The 17,416-nt window shown below is 39.9% G+C and overlaps 1 protein-coding gene across 1 annotated transcript in view; it reads left to right on the top strand.

The window, feature by feature from the left end:
• TMEM159 (transmembrane protein 159) overlaps window positions 1-8,341 on the top strand; it is a 59,894-nt gene extending 51,553 nt beyond the window's left edge. Inside the window, exon 5 of the mRNA XM_018562298.1 lies at window positions 8,242-8,341. Within this exon, the coding sequence (XP_018417800.1) occupies window positions 8,242-8,341 (100 nt within the window). The remainder of the gene's footprint in view (window positions 1-8,241) is intronic.
• The last annotated feature ends 9,075 nt before the right edge of the window (window positions 8,342-17,416 follow it).

Below are 17,416 nucleotides of genomic sequence, written 5' to 3'. Positions count from 1 at the left end.
TATACGTATACATAATACCTGTGCTATAAGAACAATGAATAATCAGCATAAAACAAAACTGCATAAATTACCAATACAGAGAACTGTGCTAAAAACCGCAGTGAATGTTGTACATGAGAAAACTATGCTACAATCAGTGTCCTATAAAAGTCAGTGCTCCATAATACAACATAATAGTCTGTCAAGTATAAAGTGTCCTTGATTTCTTCATTCAAAAAATGATCACAATTAATAAGTGAAAAATTGAAAAACTTCTGTAACCGCAAACCACAATGAATAAGAAACACTTCCTTCAATCTGAAAGAACAATCACCACCATGGATCCAAAATCAATTATTGTGTCTCCTCCACCATGAATTCATGCACAACTGGCTCCTCACCTCATTCCCAGACCTACTCACAGGTGCATGTGTACAGCTCTCTTGTTGGTACTGGGCAGGGAACCCACACCAGCATCGATCCCTCTGCCTTCCTCCAATACTGCATCCACTTGTCACAGACAGTGCTGCCAATATCACTCAGTGCATATAAAAAATAAAGCAAATCATGGTGCGGACTGATTTCCACTCAAATACTGCTCTATTTACAAGAACACTCGATTTTATTGCAAATAGCCACAAAAAAGAACAGGACAAAAATCCACCAGGAACAAGGTTTCACAAGCTCGGAGCGCAATCACCTTTCTCTTCGATGTCATGTCACAGAGACTCCACCCTAAGCATGTTAGGTCCTGATTGACTTCGTCAGGGGCTGGCAGTCTGTGACGGGAACTAGCTTTATAATACCCTAGATTTCCATGGCAACTGGGCATGCTCATTGGACCAGCTTTTGAAATTTCTGTGTTTTCCATATAAAGCGGCATTATAAAACTGACAGTGCTTCGAGAAGTGAGATCTTTTGAAACTGGCTAGAAAGTCTGTGACAAGTGGATGCGGTATTGGAGGAAGGCAGAGGCATCGGTGCTGGTGTGGGTTCCCTGCCCAGAACTAACAAGGGAGCTGTGCATATGGGTCTGGGAATGAGGTGAGGAGCTGATTCACGGCGGAGTAGACACTATTATTGATTTTGGATCCATGGCGGTGGTTGTTTTAGATTGAAGATTTAGATTTCTTATTCATTGTGGTAGTATATTTCCATTTTTCACTTTATTGTGATCATTTTTTGAATGAAAAAACCAAAGACACTTTATCATTGACAGACTATTATGTGATATTATAGATTTATTTATGTACATTGGTGTAGATTTATAGAGTGTGACACTTATTTGTGTGATAAGTTTCAACAGTGTCATTTATCACTTTGTGTTTCGCTGAATACTAAAAAATGGCCTGGATGGGAAGGGGGTTTAACACTGCGGATGTCAACTGGTTAATTCTTAGGGGCACAGGATCTTTGAATATTTGACATCTGCAGGATTTTGTTGTGCAAAAACCATGTAAAACTCAATGGCATCAATTTCAGGGTCCTCCTAATTTGGGAGAAAATTTACAACTTCTACAAATAAACTTGCCCTACATAATACAAGTGGGTTTTAATGCAAGATTGATGTTTACTATCAAAAAATCTAAATTACCTTTTTGAAATCAATTAGTTTGAAGTAGACTGTGTAGTAGTGCAACAATGAGGAATGTGGAGTTGCTTACATCATGTAAGAGTTGGAGTGGATGTGGAGTTGACAGCTCATTCCTCTTCATTCCCACCCATGCGCTGCAAAGGAGACGGACTCTTGATTGATAGCTCTCTTCTCACTTTTAGAGAATGCAGAGGGAGGGGGCAGGAATCAGCACAGGCATTAGAACTGAAAATGGAACTTTGTATTGTGCCTGGAAAGTGCAGAGGCAGTGAGATAAGAGCTGTCAATCAAGAGTCTGTCTCCTTTGCAGAGTGTGGTCAGGAATGAAGAGGAGTGGGCTGTCAAAGTTTCTGCTCCACAGTGACGCATGGGATAAAAAGCAACATATACTGTGAGAGTTAGATGACTGAGCCATGAACAATAATACAAGGCAAGGATTCTTCTTTAAGACCCTTATGGAAACCTCTCACATTTTCCATTTCAGCTGTGTATAAGTTGGCAGCTTCCCAGCTTTTTTTTCCAGTGGGGTGTCTGTGTATCGATCTTCCCTGTATATTAACTGAGTTTACAAAATCTAAGAGATTATATAGACTCTCTATACTTCTTAATTCACATCCTATTGCAAGCCTAGACCTCTTCGCAAGGGTGGTAAGTCTTCTACATGATCATGTGTAAAAAGTTGTGAAGGACAGGTCCACTTGGTGAGCGCTCTTAGGGGGGGGGGGGTTGGTTTCAATGCTGAGGAGAGGAAACAAAAAGGAGGAAGAAGCACGATGACCTAGCGCAGATAAAAGATGGTAGAGCGGGTGAAGAATGTGTTGGATGATTGTACTCGCATGTAATCAGTTGGAACTGAGCTTTGGGAGTTGGGGGCCCCTTTTGAGGTGGTGCGATGCTTGATATGTTGAATTTCAGGTGGGGACTTCAAATACGGTCACGTGGAGATCAACAGTTGAATAAAATACAGGCACGGTGAGTGATCTGATGTGAAGAGTGGACTTGGCTAAAATACATAGACTCACCATTGAGTAAATGAGGTTGCTGGCTCAGCGACGATGGTCCATACAGATGATGCCGAGAGCAATATGGTAACCGGGAATAAACGTTTGTAGTGGATTCTTGGATGTGTCAAATCTGTTCACGTTTTTTACTCAATGGTGAGTCTATATATCATCACACATCCAAGAATTTCCTTTATGATTTGTCATATGTATCAATAAATTCACTGTATTGACAGCCTGTTTATTGACCCATGTTTAAATGTACAAAACCCTGTCAATAATAACATTTAACAGGCTAATTACCATGATAACAAGTTTTACATATTTAACTGGCAGACTATGAACACATTGAATTAAGTAATAAATATGCACCTATGTAATTTTTTCCACACATTTAAAAAAAAAAAGTGGACTTTCAATAAATTGCGATGTTTACCGTAAACTTTTACACAGGTTGCTGTATAACATCAAGTACATTTTAGAAGCACTTAAAGGGACACTAAACTCTGGCGTTTAAACCTTAAAAATGCATTCAAGTACCTTAACTTTTAACAACAATGTAGCTTATTTGTGCATCCTCCTCATCCTCAAATTTGTACTAAATTAATTTATTTGTGCATCCTCCTCATCCTCAAATCATCTCTGAATTCGTGCTGACACTGTCCTTCCTTCTGGAGGGTGGCTACTTTTGTTCCTCATGGTCCCTGTGTGTGCTTTAAGGTAGTCATCACTCCAAGCTCGCTCCTGTGATGGACTACAATCTTATGTTTAGTTTACTAATTTGTATTGAGAAATTGCACAAGTTTTGCTGATGGGCAAATAGACACTGGTCAGTTTCATGTGTCCAGTGAATGCCTGTGCCCTTTAATGACAAATGTTGACTTTTGGTTCCCATTGGAAGGGCCATAAGAATTTCACTGTGAAATGAAAACAGAACATGGTCCCCGGGTTACCCCGTCATTTCATGTCTATTTTTACAAACTGCATTTTGGGAAGGTACAGATATATGTGACGCTGAACAGAAAAGAGGTTAAAAAAAAAGGTATGTCGGTCTATGTACTGTATGTGAAAACAGCCCTATGACCACAAATTGGATATAAATCCAATAGCAGAGGAATCGGAGGACTGAAAATCAGTCTGACAAGAGTATGTTGCCTGTGATACAAAATATATTGTGTGGAATTTACTAAGACTGGAGCAGGCAGAATCTGGAACAGCAGTGCATGGCACCCAATGAGCTTATTGCTTTCATTTTAAAAGCTTAACTGAACAAGCAGAAAATAGGAGCGAATTGGTTACTATGCATAGCTGCTCCAGATTTTGTTCCAGTTTTAGTAAATCCCCTGTATTGTGTATAAGTGCCAAAAAGTGTACAGATTATAAATGTAGCCTCAAATTCTATATATTTCACAGCTCCTATCAGGATGATCACATGTGTGTTGAGAATACACTATTGTGGTCATGTCCCCCATCGTGCCTCTAGCACCATCTCTTCTTTTGGCCATGGACACAAACCCTCGAGTTGTACCCACAGTTTCTGCATAGGTGTCTTTTAAGCTAATTTGAAACAATGTTGGGATCACCCAGGTTGTGGGTTTGTAAAAGTCCAGCAATAAAGGTCCTGTTTGTTCGAAATCAGTCAGGCTGGCCATGTCACTCACATTAAACATTGTGGCTGTCTACTACAATGGTACAAAAATAAAAGACTGACTGAGAGACGACTGCAGCGTATGCATGACTGGATTTAGCAGCACCATAGTGGGGTGGCACCTGGATTTCTTGCTGGTGCCATTCCTAAAATGGCTACCCAGCAACACAAGATAGTGAAGGACTCAGTGGTGTTTCTAGGGCTCCAAAAGACCTGGGCAGCCTTGTACACTCTGAGGAGAGTTACACATGCATAACATGCCATGGTGTATGGTTAAATAAAACCTGAGCCTACTCTGCCCTATGTCAAGAGCGCAAGGGTCAGGGGTAAGTAAGTAGTGTCCCAAAGTTGAGACAACCTTCAGTGGGTGGGAACAGAATATTTGGCGCTGCAGTCACACAGAGCATCCAGAGAAACTTAGTAATTGTCACATGGGTGCTACAAGAAGCCCAGTGATTGGTGCAAGTCTTTGAATTCTCATCCTCCCTAATGTTCTGCCCAAATCCCTGCCAACCTCTCTACTTTGCCAGCTTCTCAGGTGCATGTGACATTAAGGCATTGTGGGAGATGACTTGGATTGAGATGGCACAGAAGCACAATATAAAGCAAAAGCTGCTACTCGGAAGACCCAGGGATATGCAGTGTTTTTACAATAAGAAAATATTTTGAAACATAATAGCAAAGCCTTTTTATTTATTCCACAATGCTTGTTCTGAATGCCTAATGTGATGCTGGTGCCTTTTTAGATCTCCTTTATGTAATATACCTACAGTTTATATCTACAGAGACCTGAGAAGAAAAATAATAATTATAGAAATTAATTTGCTAAGTATAGGGTGCAGCAGGCCACATGCTGGTGAATTAATGTAATTGTTGTTAAACTCGTGTTAATATTTGTTTTTCAAGTAAACAATCCAGATTGAAAAGCCAGTGTGTGGATAAGCTCAAAATGGCTTGCACTTGGACTAATAAATGTACTCAATAGGCAGAGACACATGAGAGTTGAGTGGGCAAAATGAGAAATTCCTTTTTTATTTTCCACTTCTCTTTTATTTTCTCTCCCCTGCTATTCATCTGTAATTTCAGATATTTACTTTAATCCCTTTCTTGTTTACCAGTTTCACAATTTCAGACTCCCACTACATTCTGTATCCAGGAATATTGCATTTATTTGTGGTTGTATTCTGTAATCAAATGGTTATTTGACATGAATGTGATATTGGCTTGTCAGCGTTAGGTGCAGTGTGTGACACTTTATAGCTCTCAGGGTATGACATTCTCTTTTGCAAGGGTGAAAAATGGCTTGCATAATAAATCCTCCCAGTTTCATAACTTTCACGTGGCAGGAGACCTTTAATACATATATGGCCCTTGAGATTTTACAACTTTAGCACAGCTGCAATAGCGCTAATATGTAACTTAATAGGCAAATAGGCTGTTCACTTTGCAGGGACTTTTCCCTTAGCTTAGTGAATGTGCTGGAAATTTCCTTTGCAAAGAATACCTAATCACCAGCAAGGAACATTAAAAATAACAGTATTTGTGCTTGCTTAAGTGATGTCAGCAACTCTTCAGCTCACTAACTAATCTAAACTCCTTTGTAAATTTTAAAATTCCCTTGAAAGGCCTGTTTGCCTTTAGTAAACCATTCCCATTGACTTTATTTGCCCTACTGGTATTGTATCTGTTTCTAACTGGTAAATCATGTACAGACTTTTGAGTGAAGTATTGCTTCTATGAGCAAAGTTCCTAATACCTACATTGATGGCAAACTGCTCCCATTATCCATTTTGATTTTGACATACACCAGGCATATATGTTATATCTTCAAAGACAGCTAATAGCATACAAGCCCCCTGTCATGTTTATTCCAGAACGTGTGGCCTTTATCATTGAAAGATGCTTGAAAATAAACCCCTCCACCCATTTACTACTTATTTTAAATAAAACGAGCCCTATCTCTCCTTTTCTGAAGGTTTTCATTTATCCAGGTCATAGTATAGCTAGTAGTAGTTGGTCACATTTATTTGGACTTGTTCAGTAATGTTGAAGATGTTTTGCTGCTTCTCCAAGCAGCCTTCTTAGTTCTAATGTGTGTTAGAGACCATACCCCAAGATTGAAGAAAATAGGTCACCAGCACTCCATAAGTTAAAATGAATGAGTCCTTTTAATGGACAATGATGTCACAGAAATCCAACATGAGCTCATGTTGGATTTCTGTGACATCATTGTCCATTAAAAGGACTCATTCATTTTAACTTATGGAGTGCTGGTGACCTATTTTCTTCAATCTCGTGTTTTGCACGGTGCCATCCGTGAAGTTACTTCGAGCACCATTTATTTGATTGTTGGCCGGGACTGCTGAAAGGTGTGCGGAGGGCACCTCCATCAATTGCAGAGACCATACCCCAACATTTATCAACACACAGGTAATTCATTTACCTTAATCCATTTGCTATGCAATGTTGATTGTCTTGAACATGATGGGAGGCGTTAAAGTTTGAAACCACCCTTTCTATTTGCAGAATCCATTTCCACGGTGCCCAAAAGCTTGGGGCATGTTTTGAGTTACATTGCTGTGCATGTGAATGGTTGTGAAATCCCTGGCTTAGAAAGGTTAAAATGCCATACATGTTAGTGATAGATGATGCTGAAGGTTTCTGTCCCTGTTTTGAAACGGTATTAGAGTCACCATTTGCATCAAACTGTAACAACCATCTCTAAACAAGGTTGGGCCCTCAACACCTTCTGTAACCCACAATGAATGCAGTTAAAACACTGCTACCCCATCAGTTTCACAATTCGCGCCTATAGCTTTGTATCTCAAATGATTTAACAGCCATAAGAAATAATCCCTTTGTTAAAACTGAATTCCAGACACACATCTAAAACACATATGAAATACAAACTGTATTTGAGAGCTGTATTACCTGCCAAAGGATTTGTAGTTCTGTGCACCCAGTCCCAATATTTACACAGCTATTTGCACATCGCACAGCACGGTCTTGCAGGGCAGGAGAACTGACAGCGAAAGAAGAAGCAGTGCACTGATGAGCTCATCACTTAGTAGCTATGCTACTCTTCTCCCATCACCATGCTCCTTGCACTGCTAGCACAACTGATATGCTCCTTGCTCTGTTTCTTCCCCTCCTAGTCTGAGCGCTGATACCAAGTAAAATGTATGCACTTACACTGCTTTCTGATTAAAAAATAAATGCAATTATGTATGAGTGAATACAGAGCTGCATTCATTTGGGTCTTTTCTATCTGCCTGGAATTCAGGTTAATAAAAAAATAATAAAGCAATGTATGTTTTAACATATATTGCAAGGCTATAGTCAGATCATGCTGACTGGTGAAATTTTTGACTGACTGGTGAGACACTGCCAAATTTTTCAAGCCCTGTGTATATATATATATATAGTCTCAGATGTTTACGGAGTGTTGTTAAAAGAAGAGGGGATGCTACACCATGGTAAACATGGCCCTGTCCCAACTTTTTTTTAAATGCGTTGCGGCAATCAATTTTAACATTACCTTATTTTTTTCTAAAACTGGCACATTTTCTCAGTTTAAACTTTGGATATGTTTTCTATTTTCTATTGTGAATAAAATATGGGTTTATGAGATTTGCATATCATTGCATTCTGTTTTTATGTAGATTTTACACTGCGTCTCAACCTTTTTGGAATTGGGATTGTATGTGTGATGTACTGTATGCTTACTACCCCAATAAAAAGATAAAAAAATGATTATACCCACGGCACATGGAACATTATCCTAAAGAATAAGTTGTAAAAAGGTTTTAAGTAAAATTACAAAATAATTTGGCATACCAGATGTATTTGACACCCAAGGATGGATCATTTAACATTGGTGCATTAAATCTACTCTTGCATTTCTATCAATTGTTAAGCAAAGAGAATTATTTTAGACAGAGTAGAGTATAGCTAAACTAAAATGTGTATTTAATAAAATAGAATGCTAAAATATTGTTCTTTTGTGTTACTCAATGCAGGTTATCAAAGAACGATTCACGCCAATCTCAGCCCTATTCAAAGACTGCAGAACAACAGCCTTCTGTAAATGCTTTCAAAGACACAACTCGTGATGAATAGGAGAAAAATCTTAAATCACATCTTCATTAGGCCATTTTGTTTATTGTTAATTGCACTTTGGATCCACTGTTGAGGTTTCTTCCACTTAGCACATACCCTTTTGCCTATGCAGAGGGTTAGGACTGCTTTATGGACTGTTACAAGAAAAATGTTTACTTTGGGTGCTTTATTGCAAATGTATATTGTTTGCTGCATGAATCCTGGTTTAGTTTAATATATGCAGACTACTTTTCTTATTTATTTTTCATTTAGAATCACATACAACTGAACATGTTAACAAGGCTTTACACATTTAACTATACTAATCTAAACAATTTCCTGTTAAATCTATTTGTTTTACTCTTGTGTTTAAAAATGTTGGTTTGATTCCATTGCTAAAGTTAAATTCTTTAGCATACCATTCTAAATAATAAAGTTGCAAAACAAATGGAGGAATGTACTGAATGAAAATCAACTCTTGTAGATGTCACAAGTCTGTGTTTCGCTTTAACATCATCCATTCCATGTGTTTTCCTTCTCATTTAGTGTTTTCACTTAATTTAATCTGCTCTGTGTTCATCTCTATTTTCGATTGGCACAGCTGTCTGAGTTAAGTTGGTCATATACTATACGAATTTTGGCCTGTTGAACCGGATGAAATTTACACAGTGGGTGCCACTGTCTGCACCCTTTTCACCGGCATCCCTCGATCAGCTTATCGGAAAATCTTTGACCGCACAGAGTAGGCAGCTAATGAGCTGCCGGCTCTGTTCATGGATTCTGATGGGGAGATTCCTCAATCAACGCTCATAAGCCCACAGGTCCAACCTAGATAGTTTAGAGGATGTCACCAGCACACCACACGATTATAATCAGCAAGTGTTCATTTATTGACAATCGCTGTCTCTCATTGGCAAGCGCTTTCGGGGCCACACAGGGTTCCCTTCATCAGGCTCAGAGATATAAATGAACACTTGCTGATTATCATCGTGTGGTGTGCTGGTGACATCCTCTAAACTTAACAGTCAGGGAGACACATCACCTGTAAACAAAAACCAAGAGAACGCTTTCTAATGTGCGTTATCATTTATTGTAAGTAAATAAGAAACAATAAAAACCGATTTCCAAAGGTAAGGTGCAGGCAGCGTCTGAACAAAGGAGTCACAGAATAACTATCTGCAAGGCTGTTGAGATCGGTAAGATGAGATCAGCAAAGACACGATGGTTGTTCTGTCATCCAAGCCTCCACTGGCTGAACGTGTTTTCGGGAACACCAAAATAAACCATAGATAAACTTTTTAAGTTCATTACACTAACTCCCTCGTAAAATAGTTTACACTTTCAAATGATTTATAAAATTATATATTTAAATATACAACTAGGTCCATGAGAAGATTAAAAAGTAGGGATGTCCCGATACCATTTTTTCAAGAGCAATACGGACTAATGTTTATGTTTATAAAGTGCACTGCGCTATTCAATAATATAAACTATATAAAACATACACAAATATTTTTTTCCCCAAAACAACTTGTTTACACAAGTTGTTTTGGAAAAAAATACATGTAATAAAGCACAGCAGCTAGTAACACTTTAAGTAAGGAATATTTGTATATCCACAAGCGTGTACTTATAACATTTGTGCAATACAGACTAATGATTTTAACCAGTTGCCGTCTGCCCGTTGCAAGAAAACGGACGACGGCACAGTGGCATTGGCGGGTTGCCGTCTCCAGAATGACTGTTTCGCCCCCTCCCCTTCAATCCCGGGATCCGCTGCCCCATCTGCGGCCCAGGACTGGCTTGGGAGGGTGTCAGGAGGTAAGATGGGAGGGAGATCAGCATCTTCCTCCTTGCTGAGCTCCCTCCGTGCTGTAAATGCGGAAGTAATGTGTAAATACATCCCTTCCGCATTCACCTGTCAGTCATCTGGCTGCTATTGCCAGAGAGAAGAAGCTGATGAAGCAGATCTCTGCTTCATCAGCTTCTTTTGGGGCCCCCAGGTGACCGGGGTCCTAGAGACCCCTAATGTCTCCATAAAGAGGACCTGTCAGTGTCCCCCTTTATCCCCCTAAGTAATAGCAATGACATTAAGTGTAAAAAACCCATAAAAAGAGTTTTAAAAAAAGTCACATATAAAAAAAGTTTTTAAAAACCCCCAAAAATTCTTAAGTCCCCCACGTTTACGCACATATAAACGTAAATACGCGTCCGGTGCACCAGCGTGCGAAAACGACAATTGCGCTACACATGTTACATATCGCCGCAAATGTCGCAGTGAGAGCAATCATTTTAGGGCCATCAATCACTGATAACACTAAACTGATGAGCGGTAAAGGCTTTTAAAGCGTCGCCTATGGCTAATTTTGGGTATTATAGTTTTTTGAGGTTTCGCACTCGCACGCAATTTTAAGGCTTGACATGTTTGGTGTCTTTTTACCCGACATGACCCTGTCTTTTATATTTTACCAAAAATTGGGTAATAATAAATGTTTTATCATTTAATATAGGGGAAACAGTTTTTTTTTTACATTTGGTAATTTTTCCTTAATATAGTAAAAAATAAAAACCAAAGTGGTGATTAAATACCACCAAAAGAAAGCTCTATCTGTCCCCAAAAAATGGTATAAAATTAATTTCAGTACAGCGTTGCATGACGGAATAAACGTTAGCCAAAGTACCGCAGCTCTGAATACTGAAAAATAGCCTGGATGGGAAGGGGGTTTAAACACTGTGCACTTCAAGTGGTTAAGGTAGTTTCTTTATAGTTATGAAGTACTGTAACTCCATGATTATTCAGCAATGGAGAATGGCAACCAGCTATAGAGGACCACAAATCTCAGCAGTCCATGATTAGTCAGCAATGGAGAATGACAACCAGCAATGATGGATTGCTGAGATTTGTAGTCCTCTATAGCCGGTTGCCATTCCCTATTGCTCCGTATTCACTGATACCATCAATCCATGGTTCTACAGCAATTATACAGGGTTGTGTGCTGTCCCACCTGGGCTATGTTTGGGTGTCACCGGGGGGGGGGGGTTATTTAGGGGCCTGGAAATACACATTGTCCCCATGCCAATGAGGACAAGGGCCTCTTCCCCACAACCCTGGGCAGGGGGGCTCATCTGCATCTGGGTACCTCCTTTTCATGAAGGGGGCACCCAAATGCCACCCTCCCTTGTGAATGAGTAAAGGGTACTTGTACCCCTACATTTTAAAATTGAAATAGCCAATAGCAGGCTGGCTAATGCTCCACCCACTGCCTGATGTCATTCACAGAGGAGCGGACCTGTCCTCTCTTTTGTGGGAGCAATAGCCATCCTGCTATTGGCTATTTTAAATTGCAATAGCTCTGCCCCCTTCCTTCTGTCAATCAGCAGAGGAGCAGACCTGAGAGAGAAAGCACACTCCCAATGCCGAGGGCATGTGGCCTGGTATGGTGCAAGGGGGGTTCTCGCTTGTCCCCCCACTCTTCCTGCCTGCCAGGCTGCTGCCCAGAATAAGGGTCTGGTATGGGATTTTAGGGGGTACCCCACTTTTTTTTCTATTCTTTGACGTTGGGGTCCTCAAAATTCCTACCAGACCTAAAGGGTTTGGTATTGTCGTGGGACCCGCACGCTGCTTTTTTTTTCTTCTTACATAGGATTTCCCCTAACAATTCTATCAGACCTAAAGGTTCTGGTATGAATAGGGGAGGGGAACACCATGCTGTTTTTTAAAATTATTGTCTATTTTAATAGTTAAACACTTTTCTGTGACAGCTGTACGCTTCTTTGTTTACATTCGGGATACAGTCTGAATGTAGCAAAGAAGCTGAGAACTGTTACAGAATAACGCACAGATCTCAGCTTCTTTCTTTGTTTATTTTCCATAATATAATTCTGATGAATTAATAATGTGTGACCTGGACCTGGGTAATAGGTGCCACACCCCTAAAAAATTGATGGCAAAAAAAGAGAGAAAGGTGGGGTTTTTGAGCACCAAAATGACAACTCCAAAAACGATAGACCATAAAAAAATATATTTAATGTTTATGATTAAAATTGATTGATATAATTCATAAAAGCAACCAGCTAGTAAGATAGCTCCCTATGAGCTCACTCTATTGCTAATCCATCCATTGCAAATATACAGAACATGATTAGATTATATCACAGTACATGATTGGTTTGAAACATAATTCTAGATTACTTGGAAACGTGATAATATAAAAATCGAAGATAACATGATATATTTGAACAATTTGACCTCAGGAAACAGATGCCGGCCCCCTCAAGAAAGAGGCGGCAGCGCCCTAAATACTGCCCGCAGGGGAGATGGTTTCCCCTATCCCCCCAAAGGGAGTGCGGGCCTAGCAATTATCCCAGAGGGGGCCGCCGGACACACACCAGTCCATCATAGTATGTTAACATCTAAAGGATGAAACCCTCCCAAGGATGGGGATCATTATTAGATGTGGTATAAGCAATTAATGACATACAATGTACATGATAAAGAATAAATGACATCCAATGGAACAATGCCTATACACAAATTGCACACACGAATAGCAAGAGTTATATTAAGTTACATCATTAATAAATGGCATAACAATTGTTAAAGGAGGGGCAGAAAACATTTCCCACACATTGTAAACCAATTTAGTAACCATATCAGAGATATTTTGATCACATTGGACATGTCAATAACCAAAATATATAACAGTCAATTGGTTGGATAGTAAATTTAGGGTATATAAAGATGTTCTGAATTTGTGAGGACAAGTGAAGACAAAATATGAATTATTCCTTATAAATGATAAATCAATGCCCAAAAGGCACAAAACATTTCCCACACTTATGTTAGCCAATTTAGTGACTATTACAATATCCTTGACTGAACAGGGTCAAAGGATATTGCTAGGCACAAACATAATGAGTGTATCGACAACCAAAATTTAAAACAGTAAGTTAATTAGATAGTGTATTTAAAACGTATATGGATATTAAAAGGTTATGAAGACATGTAATTTGAGGGGATACACCATGCAGGACGCAACACCCCCCTCATCTGATTACTCTGTAAATGGTATCTAAAAATTATTAATTCTCAATTATTGCCAGCCCTTTTATATATCCATCCGGTCTCTTTTTGTAAAATCTTTTTATCCCAATCGCCCCCTCGTGTGTCTTCCACTATGCATTCCAGGCCATAAAAAGATAAGGTAGTAGAGTCGAAGTTATGGTACAAACCGACATGGCGGCTAATTGGCGTCGTCATCTTACCATTAGATGTTAAATAGACATGATCTTGGATACCTTTAAAGAAGGGTCTGATTGTTTTCCCCACATAAAATGCAACACATTGGCACGTCATAAGGTATATCACCTCCCTGGTCTGACAGTCAATATGATCCTTGGGATACCATAATTGACCATTTGGAACCCTAATGGATCTACCCTGTTTAATAAATTTGCATAGCTTGCAGTGTTCACAGCTGAAAGTTCCCGTACGGGTTTTATCTCCTACTCTTCCCTCTGAATGATGGCTACGTACCAATTGATCCCGCAGGGACCTTGGATGACGTTATACAATTTCTGGTTTTGCTATTATGTACTTGGAGACTGTAGGGTCCTGTGGCAGTAAATGCCAGTGTTTGCCTACTATCTGTTTCACTTGATCAAACTGTTTGGAATATCGGGTGATCAATTTTACTGTTGATGATTGCTGACACTTGCCCTGCTGTTTGTTAGATGTGTACATTAATTTTTCCCGGGTTTGTGATTTCGCTCGTCGGAAGGATTTCTTTAAAACCGTCTACTGTAACCTCTCAGAAGTAAGTGATCTCTTAGCCTGGACGCCTCTTCCTCAAAGAGATGGTCCACAGAACAAACCCGTCTAAGCCGCAAGTACTGGCTATAAGGTATGCTTCGTTTGAGCGGGACCGGATGTGCACTCGTTGCATGCAGGATGGTAATCTGGATCAGTAATTGTGATACTGATACTTTGTTAAAATTCGGGATACATTCATATGTATCCAAACTTTGCTATTGAACATTCGGATTCGTTCTAATTAATTATTCATTGTTATGCACCTGAATGTCCGAATTTGCAGAAATTTGCTTGATTGTCAATTTGGAACAAAACTAATTTTACTTGTCTACCAAAATCCTGTTTTTTTTTTATTTGGACTGGGTGCACCTTGAAAGAAATGCAGTGGCAGCAGTATCAACAAAGCCATGATACTGGCATGGTTTTATCATCAATAAAGCTATGTGGTCACCATAGTAGAAAGGTGGGGGTGTGGAGCACTCACTCCCTTAATTTACCGTGTTTCCCCGAAAATAAGACACTGTCTTATATTTTTTTTGGCTCAAAAAAACACACTAGGTCTTATTTTCGGGGTAGATCTTATTTTTAATGTACAACAATCCACACTTATTCATGTACAAAAATATGGTGATCAGGGGTGCCGTACCTTTCCAAATTTGCTAACCAATCGCTGGCCAGAATGAGCAAAGCGCACTTTCACTATCGATTCCTCACGGGTGGAGTGCATTTGGTATGACTCCGCCTACGACAGGAGCCGGCTCTCTAGAGGAGGCATCGGCATTTGCGGCTCTGCTCCCTCCGGTGCCGCCTCACTTCCTCTACCGCTGGTTTCATTGGCACCGCTGATTCTCTCCTGTCTCTCCCGCAGCTCTTCAAGTTCCCCCTTATGCCACCACCGGCCCTGGGAATGGTCACAACTAGGTCTTATTTTCGGGGTAGGTCTTATATTTTAGCAATTCCCAAAAATAGTACTAGGTCTTATTTTCGGGGTAGGTCTTATTTTGGGGGAAACAGGGTAAATGTGCATTCCAACTGGGCATCTTATCTGATACAAGAGTTTTCTAAGGTTGTTTTCCAGGGAACAGGGCTCCTGGCGAGGATCTTGTCTCTATATAGTTCAAGGTACAAGGAAGAGGGTGCAGGGAAGATTGTATCCAGAATATATGTTATGTATTTGTTGCTTTCAATGTAAAGTCAATACATTTCAGAGTCTTCAAGAACCACCTTCATTGGGGTTGATATTTGGAAAACTCTAAACCAGTTGGAGGGACTTTGCTTAGCACTTTTGCAGTTGTTCAATACATGTTGGATTTGTATTGAATGCAACAATTAGAATGTAACTCCACTTTGGTTGAGGTTAAAAAAAACACCTACTCTAGGTGATCTATGCACATTGCAAGTATTTTAACAATTTCTGTTCTGAAGAAATTGATGTTTGTTTGTCTTTTTTCCAGACTGATTCCTGAATGGGAAGGTCAGCCTTCATTGTAAGCACCTGGTACACTCTTAATGTTTTAACAAAGAAAGCTGCATCATCTGCATCCCTTTAGTAGACATGTCTTAGGGAGTATCTCACTAAAAATCTAATTCATAATGCAGGGAATGCCTAATATTTTAATTGCATCTTAGTGTAGACATCTGAAAAAATCAGTCAACCAATCACACAAACAGGAAATTACTTTTATAGAGATTCTGTAGACCAATGTTAAGAACACCTCCAGCTTTCCATATTGCATTGGATTTTTTTTACAGGTTTAGAAAATTACAAAGGCTGGAGATTGAGATGAAAGTGTCATTTTTAATAACAGTAAATTACAAAATGGCTTGTGTGGAAACTTTATATGCTATATTATTTTTTAACGAGAGTGGAGTTTTCCTTTAAACATAAAACATGAATAAAACATATTCTGTACAAAAACAATCAATCTGGTGCTCTTCTCCCTATACCTGTAATTTGATCAATGTCAGTGTTGATATGAATTTTCTTCACACAAACTTGATTTTGCAGGAATTTATTTTTTATTTTAAATTGCCCTCTAATATTACCATCCAGCACTGCAGGCAAAACAGGAAAACATGCTTGCACTTTGAGGCTACTTGTGATAAGTGGGTAGCTTAAAAAAACCCACATGATTGTTATCTGACATGGTTTTGATTAAACTATGACTCGCTTTAAAACAGGGGTGGGCAACTCCGCCCCTCCGGCTGTTGTGGAACTACACGTCCCATGAGGTATGGCTCCCAGAGGCATGTTGGAATTTGTAGTTGAAGCTCAGCTGGAAGGTCAAAGTAGCCCACCCCTGATTAAAGAGAATGCATTTGTGCTGTACACAAAGGCATTGTCACTACACTTGCCTTTTTCACCAGCTTTTGTTATGCTTTTCCACTAATGAATGGAATTTGCATTTGTAGACAAAATACATTCATTGTAGTCTGCTGAGTTTCAACAGTGAATACATTAGTAAGTCACCAATGTCTTCACTTAACCTTAACAGATATTAATTCATGGGATTTATACTAATTTATAAAGTATCAAGAGGTTTCCACCCATTCAAACTTTATGATAGGGTATCAATCCTATGTAATAAAATCTAAGAAGTTGTAAAAACACCACAAACCACCTTAAACCATCATATTTCCATTTCCTCATTGACTCCGATGTATTTCCGATGTATGTGTTCAAAAAACATTTTGCAGAAATTGAAGCAAGGTGTAATCTGCCAATTCAATTTATGTGTATAATATCTATTTATTGTTTCTATATACCGGTCCGCCATCGGGGGGGTATGGACGATTCTCATGTAAGGGGCCTAGGGGGCCCGCCTGGGACCCTTACATGAGTATCGGCCGATGGTGACAGGTGAGGATTCGGCCGGGCCACGGCAGCGCTGGAGAAGGCCTGGTCCTGGCAGCGCCGGGCCCCAGCATTGCAGCTCCGGAGGCATCGAAACAGGCTGGGGTCCCATCAGCGCCGCTGCTCTTCTGATCTCGGACTGGCCCAAAGTGACATCACGTCACTTCCGGCGGCAGAAGAGGCCAGGTGAGCAGGTAAGAGGAGCTGGGAAGGAGGGAGATGCAGGCCTGACCAGCCCACCTGAGACCCCTGCACAGCCCACCATAGAGAGTATCAGATTGGCTGTGCAGCATCTATGGTGGGCTTTGCAGGGTCACTCTCAGGTATAGAAAAACATGGTACCTGCATGAATCTATAACCAGCCTTTATGGCAGGGCGCACATGGGAAGGCTTACAACAATACAAAACACAACAATACAAAACAAAACAT

The sequence above is a fragment of the Nanorana parkeri genome, unplaced genomic scaffold, assembly GCF_000935625.1.
Source record: "Nanorana parkeri isolate BGI_ZX_2015 unplaced genomic scaffold, ASM93562v1 scaffold570, whole genome shotgun sequence".
In the NCBI taxonomy this organism is placed as follows: Eukaryota; Metazoa; Chordata; class Amphibia; order Anura; family Dicroglossidae; genus Nanorana; species Nanorana parkeri.
The sequence above is the reverse complement of the archived record's forward strand: the minus strand, read 5'-3'. Positions and strand labels throughout refer to the sequence as shown.